This window comes from Oncorhynchus kisutch, linkage group LG4 (assembly GCF_002021735.2).
Source record: "Oncorhynchus kisutch isolate 150728-3 linkage group LG4, Okis_V2, whole genome shotgun sequence".
Taxonomy (NCBI): Eukaryota; Metazoa; Chordata; class Actinopteri; order Salmoniformes; family Salmonidae; genus Oncorhynchus; species Oncorhynchus kisutch.
In genome coordinates, this window is record NC_034177.2 from 12,664,237 (window position 1) to 12,675,567 (window position 11,331).

The 11,331-nt window shown below is 45.0% G+C and overlaps 1 protein-coding gene across 1 annotated transcript; it reads left to right on the plus strand.

Annotated features, from left to right (window-relative positions):
• Positions 1-1,457: 1,457 nt before the first annotated feature.
• Positions 1,458-2,483, plus strand: LOC116373409 (transmembrane protein 275-like). The gene has a single exon (XM_031821972.1). The coding sequence runs from the start codon at positions 1,557-1,559 to the stop codon at positions 2,298-2,300; it is 744 nt and encodes a 247-aa protein (XP_031677832.1). The 5' UTR covers positions 1,458-1,556; the 3' UTR covers positions 2,301-2,483.
• The last annotated feature ends 8,848 nt before the right edge of the window (positions 2,484-11,331 follow it).

The following is an 11,331-nucleotide window of genomic DNA, read 5'->3' on the forward strand; positions in this document are numbered from 1 at the left end:
CTGTCCCGCTAAGCATTCAAAATGTAAGGAGTACTTTTGGGTGTCAGTGAAAATGTATGAAGTAAAAAGTACATTATTTTCTTTAGGAAAGCAGTGAAGTAAAAGTTCAAAAAAATAGAAATAGTAAAGTACAGATATCCCAAAAACCTACTAGTACTTTAAAGTACTTTTACGTAAGTACTTTGTACCACTGTGTGTGTGGGATGGTAGTTCAGAATCATGCGTTGTTGCATTGTATGGGGTGGGTAGTTCAGAATCATGCTTTGTTGCACTGTATGGGGTGGGTAGTTCAGAATCATGCTTTGTTGCATTGTGGGTAGTTCAGAACAAAGAGTGGTGCAGTTTATCTGGGCTACATGTCTGGATGGTTTTCTAAGCAAGCAATATTTCAGTGCTTCTATCAGAGTTTGATTATATCCAAAGCATTTGCTTAATTAATCATCCAAATGAACACTATCCCAATAATACATATTGGGCTCTTTCAATTCCTGCAAAACATATAATTTCCTTTCATAATCAATTTCTACAGATATCTCGAATACCTTTTTTAAAATGTTTATTTGCTTAAATACACGTGTCTGTGTTGGTTTGTTCAACCATTAGTCTCGCTGTACTTGTGTGTGTTCATGACGCTCATATGGCGCCCCTAGTGGTTAACCATGCACAAAACTCATGAGCGCTCTTCTCTTTTCCTCTGTCGTATTCCACCTGCTTGGGTGAGCGAGCTCACGAGAGAGTGTCATGGAAAGTCCACGACTCGATTGAAATGAGAGGCAAACGACGGGAATAGTGTTGTATTTCAAACAAGATTACCTGAACTATGGGACTCATCATTTGTAAGTAAAAGCAATTGCTGTCAGTGACGTATTTGTTTTCATCACCAAAAGAATATTCAATATTTTCTGTTCTGAATGAATGAATAGTCCAATGCCAATCAGTGATTAAACGACCATTTAAATAAAATAACTCCTGTAATGGTAATTATATTTTTTATTGTTTTATCAGGGTAATCTAATCTGTCAAAATGCTCCAGTTTATTGGCTATGTGTCAGTCTAAGACACATATTTATGTAGTCTAGTACACTTTTAACCATGTAATATAAGACCAATACCTCTTCAAAATGTAATGATTGGCTGCTTACATGTCCGAAGCCAGTGTACTTGTTCATTGTGTACTTAGGAATATATATATGAACAAAAGACAAGAAAATCAGAATTTCTTATTCTCTGTGAAAAAACTGGGCATCAATATGTTGCAGAGCTGAAGATAATAATACCGTTGATTTATCTAGTTTTTGTAGCATTTATTACTCGTCATGTATGCATAATGCATCAGCTTTTCTCCCTCAATGTCAGTTGCCTTTAGACCTGTGTGACAATGATTTATTTTGTAGAAAACCTATGTCTATGACAGGAACACACCATCTGACTCTTCTGTCTATCTCTTGTAGGGCAGAGAAAACTCAGACCTGTCCTGCATTTGGGCTGGATTATGTTGTCATTAATCAAGACTATTAAATTGTATTTTAGCTGACACCATAAAATAATTAAGTAATATGCAATCCCAAAAATATCTGAATTCGACAGTATACAACATAAAGCCTGGAGAGATGGTCCTTCCCGATAAGAGCTCGGGGCCCAAAACGGTATTCGGGAAACGGCCCCAGAGTCTCCCCTCCCCGGCCCTGTGCTGCGCCTGTGGCCTGTGCATTATGCTGGCGGGCATCAACATCACCCTGGTGGGGGCCTTTGCTTTCAAGTCCTTCATCCCCACCAGCAACCCACCCATCGTCATCGGGCCCCTCCTCCTACTGGTGGCCCTGTCCTTTTTTGGGGCGTGTTGTGTGTGTGGGCGGCGGCCACCAACCCACAATGCCGGCAAGGCCAAGGGGGACGAGAGCTGGGGTCGGACGCGGATAGGGGCCGGAGTCACATTTGAGATGGAGACGAGCGAGCACACGCTGCAGGACACCACTGCTGTGCAGCTCAGTCCCACCAACTCTCAGAGCTCCTCCCACAAGTCTAGTAACTCCGCCCATGGGGATACCTCTGCAGTAGGGGCCTGTGAGGATGGCCCCGCCTCCAGGGCCTGTGATCTCGCCAGCTCAGAGGCCTATGATATAGATGTGAGACCTGATGACCAGCTCTTGACCTCTGAGGACCAGCTCTTGACCTCTGAGGACCAGCTCTTGACCTCTGAGGACCAGCTTTTGACCTCTGAGGACCAGGCATTGACTGCTGATATTGAAGATAAGGGGAGCATCCAGATGACGGCACTATACAAGCCTTGCCCAACGTAGCATGGCTGTCTACTGGCTATTATATAAACTGGTACTATATCCTGTGTGACAATTACCTGTGTATCACTATATATTGACTTGCCTAGTTAAATAAAGGTTAAATATCCCTCTGGTACTATAAACTGGTACTATATACAGTGGGGCAAAAAAGTATTTAGTCAGCCACCAATTGTGCAAGTTCTCCCACTTAAAAAGATGAGAGAGGCCTGTAATTTTCATCATAGGTACACTTCAACTATGACAGACAAAATGAGAAAAAAAATCCAGAAAATCACATTGTAGGATTTTTAATGAATTTTTTAGCAAATTATGGTGGAAAATAAGTATTTGGTCAATAACAAAAGATTCTCAATACTTTGTTATATACCCTTTGTTGGCAAGGACAGAGGTCAAACGTTTTCTGTAAGTCTTCACAAGATCTTCACACACTGTTGCTGGTATTTTGGCCAATTCCTCCATGCAGATCTCCTCTAGAGAAGTGATGGTTTGGGGCTGTTGAAGGCCAACACGGACTTTCAACTCCCTCCAAAGATTTTCTATGTTTTTTTTTGCCCCACTGTATCCCTGTGGTACTACAAACTGGTACTATATATCCCTCTGGTACTATAAACGGGTACTTTATACTTCTTTGGTACTATAAACTGGTACTATATACCCCTCTGGTACTATAAACTGGTACTATATATCCCTCTGGTACTATAAACTGGTACTATATATCCCTCTGGTACTATAAACTGGTACTATATACCCCTCTGGTACTATAAACTGGTACTTTATACTTCTCTGTAGCCACTAGAGTCTCTGGTCAACCTGGACCTTTTCAGGCTCATTGGCAGGAATTAACTAGGCCATCATAAAAGTTATGAACGTAAAAGGTGATGTAATGAATGTTTGAAATACAAAACAAATCAATAAGTGCTACTTTGCCTGTTTTTAAATCACTGTTACAGCAGGTCCTTCAAATGTAACCTCGTCCACAGGCAATATTGCTACCGCATATAGGGAGCCGGATGGAGGACGAGATGAATTAATACGTGAACGAGGTGTTGACTAGATTATCTCAGATATTATGAGAGCAAGCTCTGTCAGTCAGTCTCAACGTATTGTAAGTTAAAGACTACATCCCAAATGGCACCCTATTCCCTACATAGTGCACTACTTTTGACAAGGGCCCATAGGGTTTTGGTTAAAAGGAGTGCGCTATAAAGGAAAGAGGGTCACATTTGAAATGCAAACAATTTGAGAGAAGATGAAGAAGAGGAGAACTAAGTCTCTGATCTGGTGTAGATTGGTCTCCCTGTCTGGCTGTCTGGCTGAGCTCAGTCATCAATGTTAGAATAATCACTGTTAATCTTGTTGGATGACTCAGATGGTTTACTCAGATCTGGGGACTGTGGGAGGGATGCGGGCTTCATTTACAGCTAACCGCCTTTAGTGAGGATACAGCTCATATGAAGTACAGTTCAAGTCCACATGCATCACTATAAATCATCACTATGTGTCTAATAAATAACTGTGTTTATTTACTGAAAATAACTCAGATCCCGTTGTGACTTCATGACGTGGGCCAAAAGTTCCATCCCACCTGAACAGCCTGACATTCCAGGCATTTTCAAACAGCGCTTACACAAACATCTTTTTCACAATTCCATAGTGTTATTTCGACCTCATAATGTGGAAATATAATTTAACTTCACTGCTTCTTTAAAGCTAAAAAAAAAGACAGTTCACCCAATAACGTGTACATTTATTTTGCAACACTCGTTGACGCAACGTGGCTGGTCTGGTTTGGGTGTTACCCTGTAAGCAGTATATGGACATGGGAAGACAGAAATACGTGCTTTGGTAAGGAAGACAATATTTGATTTTATAATTTAGGTAAACTATGCCTTTAAGATTTAAAAAACATCACAGTGCTGCTGTGATAGACCCTATAAAAAAGGATGTTATTTTGAGATATTCATCTATTTTTCCTTAGCTTCTTGTTTTGTCCTGTTACCTTGAACACTGTATACTGTAAAAGGGACAACTTAGTATCTTCAGCAAAGTAAGGTTCCCTAAGTAATGAAAGCTGATGACTCATTGACTAGCAGTCATTCACACAGAAATGGTGTCTGTTTCCCAAATTGTACCCGACTCCCTAAGTACTACATTATTTTTGACCAGGGTTCTGGTCAAAAGTAGTGTACTATGTAGGGAATAGGGTGCCATTTGGGATGCAATATGTGACTGCTGTCATTTTCTTTGGCTCTTTGTACCGACTACAAGTGCTGCATTTTAATATTAATGTATAGTACAATGTAAACTTATATATGTCCTTTGTATTTTATTCTTTCTATGGTGGGATGAAGGAAAGATGTTGTAAAAGAGGACAATTGACTATTGAAAGTAATGTTCTGTAATGTTTGTGCAATGAAAGTGATATGTATAATTGCAAAAATTAAGAACCAATTGATGTTTTCTTCTGAAAAATGTACATACATAAAGAAAATAATTTTGCACCCTAAAAAACTGGCTCAGATATGTGGAAAGGTGTACAGGTCAGATATACTGGAGGACAAACATTCTGGGAGTCTAAAGTAGCGAGCCTCGTGCACCAGACTTCCTCCCCCTACCCTGGGAATGAGGTTAGCATGTAGCTGACACCAGACTTCCTCCCCGTAGCCTGGGAATGAGGTTAGCATGTAGCTGACACCAGACTTCCTCCCCCTAGCCTGGGAATGAGGTTAGCATGTAGCTGACACCAGACAGTACACTTTTCAGACAGGCCAGTATAGTCTAGACCAGGCAGAATGTGTGGACAGTTCTGTCTAATCAGAGAGGAGCAAGCCTGGACAGCCAATGCAAACAGCTCCTTCAGCTCTTTCCCCAGCATGATGCCCAACACCAACACTTGACATTTTACGCAACAGCTGGTGGCAAGACGAGATTGTTTACTCATCCACCATCCACAAACACAGCTAGCCACCCAACTACACATTACAACAAGCAGAGATCACAGCAGACAAGACTGTCCACAGAGGAAGATGACACAAAATGGCCATCTGGTATCACAATAACACAGTACAGATCTGGCGACTGGCTTTGTTGGCAGTCTTGAGATGGAGGAGGGACAGCACAGCGGAAGTTAGGATGATTTATGTTTCCTGTGATCTAATTTGGCTAGGATGCATTCAGAGAAGATTAGATGTGTTATGATGAGCCACAAGTGCATCCTAAATAACACCTATTTGGGGCACAGGCACAGTCATAGTGGCCTTAGATTAATTCTATACCTTCATGGGAATATTCTTTACATATTGTCCATATCACAATCACTGGCTCCAATAATTGCTTACAGAGAGAAATTCTAATGTGATTTGAATGCCATCTCCCTGTCTCTCCTCTCATTGAGACTAAAGGCCCCATCACTTGGTTGTCAGGGGCAGAGCACAAGACTATTGGCTAGATAATTCAGAAAGACATTGCATCACTCATTAGCCCTGTGCTAAGGACCATTACAATTAATTATTATTAAGCAACACTTGTCATGCAAATGTGACGCTTTGAATAAAGAATGCATTCATTACTCTGACTCGGAGGTAAGTAAAGTGGGGTATTGGAAATACAAATATGTGGGTTTGATAATGTGTCATTCCGATCATTCTCATTCTTGTCATCAGAAAAAAAGAGCAGTATGCTTGGTTGAAACCAGAGCATGTGAGCGGAGAGGAGCTTGAGCGGAGCAGGGAGCTGAGCGTGCCCAATTTGACTGGAACATGGAGCCAGATTCCCAAAGTCTGGAGCATCGGCTTTCTCACCCACTCCAGTTTCGCTCCAGTAGTGCTCAGGTCACGAGCCCAGGGCTTGCCCGCCCCAGCATGCATTTGTAGTGTACTTGTGTTCTGCTATAAACCTTGCTTTAGCTCCTGTCATGGAATTCGCAAAATATTTGAACCAACTGATAAAAGACACGTGCTAAATCAAGGTGACTTACAAAGAGAGGACCAAAAGCAAGAGAGAATGTGCGGTGATGTCAGCTAGTGTCCATAACTGAAGAATCATTGTGGAATCTGAAAAGACACATTTCCCAAAAGCATGATGGTGTACTTAATATGTGCACATGCTAATATAAAGGAACGAGGTGGGGAGATAACTAAGTGTGTCATTGTAGCAAAGTAGTTATAAACAAAAAATAGGATCTCATTAACATTTCGTTCATTTTCCATCTATTATCTACACAATGGCCCAATAGGCCTGGCATATTCCCACGTTCAATGAGCTTTCCGTTTCGATTGTGAAATGTTGCAGAAAAACATTAGGCCTACCTATAGATATATTTTTTAAACAACTATGCATCTCTACCCAGCCTGGCTAGAGAAGCCTACATGGTGTTTAGCATCTTCAGTGGCTCTACTAGTGTGGAGAGGAAATTCTCCGCTGCTGTCCGGCTCTCCAGGCACCATCACATGAGCCTGAAGCCCCAGACTGGCCAAACTCGTGTTTCAAAAAATGAATTCTAAAAATGAATTCAAAGGCACTAATAAGTCACTTTTCGTTTTAATATGTATTTCATTATAAGTAAGTCACAGCCTCTATGCGCAATTTATAGACTATAATGATTTAATACAACGAAATGTTGTTTATTGCTGAACGCTGTAGTCCCTTCCAGCCTCTTGTGTCTCACTCGCAAATCCTTCGCACTGTATTTTGTAGTAGCCTTAAAATAATATAAATAATATAGTCTAAATAATTCATTTTCGTTACTTCTTAGGCTCCCTGTCTGTCTGGCTATTTGACATTATGTTTGCTTCTTACATTCAAATACTTTTCTTTCAAATCCTTATGGTTTGGTTTCAATACTTAAAAAACAATTGGTAGGTCCAGTTAGTCACAAAAATAGATGGATGTTGGTTAAATTGGTATTTTAATGAATGGTGCGAATTTGGAGCATTTTACCTGTGAGTGCTGCTTAGCAGTTTTTAACAGAGCGGTGGGAAAGGACATGGAGAGGTAGGAAAGGACATGGAGCGGTAGGAAAGGACATGGAGCGGTAGGAAAGGACATGGAGCGGTAGGAAAGGACATGGAGCGGTAGGAAAAGACATGGAGCACCAGGAAAGGACATGGAGCGGTAGGAAAGGACATGGAGCGGTAGGAAAGGACATGGAGCGGTGGGAAAGGACATGGATCACCAGGAAAGGACATGGAGCACCAGGAAAAGACATGGAGCGGTAGGAAAGGACATGGAGCGGTAGGAAAACACATGGAGCACCAGGAAAGGACATGGAGCGGTAGGAAAGGACATGGAGCGGTAGAAAAGGACATGGAGCACCAGGAAAGGACATGGAGTGGTAGGAAAGGACATGGAGCAGTAGGAAAAGGACATGTAGCGGTAGGAAAGGACATGGAGAGGTAGGAAAGGACATGGAGCGGTAGGAAAGGACATGGAGCAGTAGGAAATGACATGGAGTGCCAGGAAAGGACATGGAGAGGTAGGAAAGGACATGGAGCACCAGGAAAGGACATGGAGCGGTAGGTGGTAGGAAAAGACATGGAGTGGTAGGAAAGGACATGGAGCAGTAGGAAAGGACATGTAGCGGTAGGAAAGGACATGGAGAGGTAGGAAAGGACATGGAGCGGTAAGAAAGGACATGGAGCAGTAGGAAAGGACATGGAGTGCCAGGAAAGGACATGGAGAGGTAGGAAAAGACATGGAGCACCAGGAAAGGACATGGAGCGGTAGAAAAGGACATGGAGCGGTAGGAAAGGACATGGAGCGGTGGGAAAGACATGGAGCACCAGGAAAGGACATGGAGCAACAGGAAAAGACATGGAGCGGTAGGAAAGGACATGGAGCGGTAGGAAAGGACATGGAGTGGTAGGAAAGGACATGGAGCAGTGGGAAAGGACATGGAGCACCAGGAAAGGAAATGGAGCACCAGGAAAAGACATGGAGCGGTAGGAAAGGACATGGAGCGGTAGGAAAAGACATGGAGCGGTGGGAAAGGACATGGAGCACCAGGAAAGGACATGGAGCACCAGGAAAAGACATGGAGCGGTAGGAAAGGACATGGAGCGGTAGGAAAAGACATGGAGCGGTAGGAAAAGACATGGAGTGGTAGGAAAAGACATGGAGTGGTAGGAAAGGACATGGAGCAGTAGGAAAGGACATGTAGCAGTAGGAAAGGACATGGAGAGGTAGGAAAGGACATGGAGCGGTAGGAAAGGACATGGAGCAGTAGGAAAGGACATGGAGTGCCAGGAAAGGACATGGAGAGGTAGGAAAAGACATGGAGCACCAGGAAAGGACATGGAGCGGTAGGAAAGGACATGGAGTGGTAGGAAAGGACATGGAGCGGTGGGAAAGGACATGGAGCACCAGGAAAGGACATGGAGCAACAGGAAAAGACATGGAGCGGTAGGAAAGGACATGGAGCGGTAGGAAAGGACATGGAGTGGTAGGAAAGGACATGGAGCAGTGGGAAAGGGCATGGAGCACCAGGAAAGGACATGGAGCACCAGGAAAAGACATGGAGCGGTAGGAAAGGACATGGAGCGGTAGGAAAGGACATGGAGCGGTGGGAAAGGACATGTAGCACCAGGAAAGGACATGGAGCACCAGGAAAAGACATGGAGCGGTAGGAAAGGACATGGAGCGGTAGGAAAGGACATGGAGTGGTAGGAAAGGACATGGAGCGGTGGGAAAGGACATGGAGCACCAGGAACTGACATGGAGCACCAGGAAAAGACATTGAGCGGTAGGAAAAGACATGGAGCACCAGGAAAGGACATGGAGCACCAGGAAAAGACATGGAGCGGTAGGAAAGGACATGGAGCGGTAGGAAAAGACATGGAGCAGTAGGAAGAGACATGGAGTGGTAGGAAAAGACATGGAGTGGTAGGAAAAGACATGGAGCACCAGGAAAGGACATGGAGCGGTGGCAAAGGACATGGAGCGGTAGGAAAAGACATGGAGCGGTAGGAAAGGACATGGAGCGGTAGGAAAGGACATGGAGCGGTAGGAAAGGACATGGAGCGGTAGGAAAAGACATGGAGCGGTAGGAAAGGACATGGAGCGGTAGGAAAATACATGGAGCGGTAGGAAAGGACATGGAGCGGTAGGAAAGGACATGGTATGGTAGGAAAAGACATGGAGCACCAGGAAAGGACATGGAGCGTTAGGAAAGGACATGGAGCGGTAGGAAAGGACATGGAGCGGTGGGAAAGGACATGGAGTGGTAGGAAAAGACATGGAGTGGTAGCAAAGGACATGGAGCACCAGGAAAGGACATGGAGTGGTAGGAAAGGACATGGAGTGGTAGGAAAGGACATGGAGCACCAGGAAAGGACATGGAGCGGTGGGAAAGGACATGGAGCACCAGGAAAGGACATGGAGCACCAGGAAAAGACATGGAGCGGTAGGAAAGGACATGGAGCGGTAGGAAAGGACATGGAGTGGTAGGAAAGGACATGGAGCGGTGGGAAAGGACATGGAGCACCAGGAACTGACATGGAGCACCAGGAAAAGACATTGAGCGGTAGGAAAAGACATGGAGCACCAGGAAAGGACATGGAGCACCAGGAAAAGACATGGAGCGGTAGGAAAGGACATGGAGCGGTAGGAAAGGACATGGAGCGGTAGGAAAGGACATGGAGCGGTAGGAAAGGACATGGAGCGGTAGGAAAGGACATGGAGTGGTAGGAAAGGACATGGAGCGGTAGGAAAGGACATGGTATGGTAGGGAAAGACATGGAGCACCAGGAAAGGACATGGAGCGGTAGGAAACGACATGGAGCGGTAGGAAAGGACATGGAGCGGTGGGAAACGACATGGAGTGGTAGCAAAGGACATGGAGCACCAGGAAAGGACATGGAGCGGTAGGAAAGGACATGGAGTGGTAGGAAAGGACATGGAGCACCAGGAAAGGACATGGAGCGGTAGGAAAAGACATGGAGCACCAGGAAAGGACATTGAGCGGTAGGAAAAGACATGGAGCACCAGGAAAGGACATGGAGCGGTAGGAAAGGACATGGAGAGGTAGGGAAGGACATGGATCACCAGGAAAGGACATGGAGCGGTAGGAAAAGACATGGAGCGGTAGGAAAAGAAATGGAGCACCAGGAAAGGACACGGAACACCAGGAAAGGACATGGAGCACCAGGAAAGGACATGGAGTGGTAGGAAAGGACATGGAGCGGTAGGAAGGGACATGGAGCGGTAGGAAAGGACATGGAGCACCAGGAAAGGACATGGAGCGGTAGGAAAGGACATGGAGCACCAGGAAAGGACATGGAGTGGTAGGAAAGGACATGTAGCAGTAGGAAAGGACATGGAGAGGTAGGAAAGGACATGGAGCGGTAGGAAAGGACATGGAGCAGTAGGAAAGGACATGGAGTGCCAGGAAAGGACATGGAGAGGTAGGAAAAGACATGGAGCACCAGGAAAGGACATGGAGCGGTAGGAAAGGACATGGAGTGGTAGGAAAGGACATGGAGCGGTGGGAAAGGACATGGAGCACCATGAACGGACATGGAGCAACAGGAAAAGACATGGAGCGGTAGGAAAGGACATGGAGCGGTAGGAAAGGACATGGAGTGGTAGGAAAGGACATGGAGCAGTGGGAAAGGACATGGAGCACCAGGAAAGGACATGGAGCACCAGGAAAAGACATGGAGCGGTAGGAAAGGACATGGAGCGGTAGGAAAGGACATGGAGCGGTGGGAAAGGACATGTAGCACCAGGAAAGGACATGGAGCACCAGGAAAAGACATGGAGCGGTAGGAAAGGACATGGAGCGGTAGGAAAGGACATGGAGTGGTAGGAAAGGACATGGAGCGGTGGGAAAGGACATGGAGCACCAGGAACTGACATGGAGCACCAGGAAAAGACATTGAGCGGTAGGAAAAGACATGGAGCACCAGGAAAGGACATGGAGCACCAGGAAAAGACATGGAGCGGTAGGAAAGGACATGGAGCGGTAGGAAAAGACATGGAGCAGTAGGAAGAGACATGGAGTGGTAGGAAAAGACATGGAGTGGTAGGAAAAGAC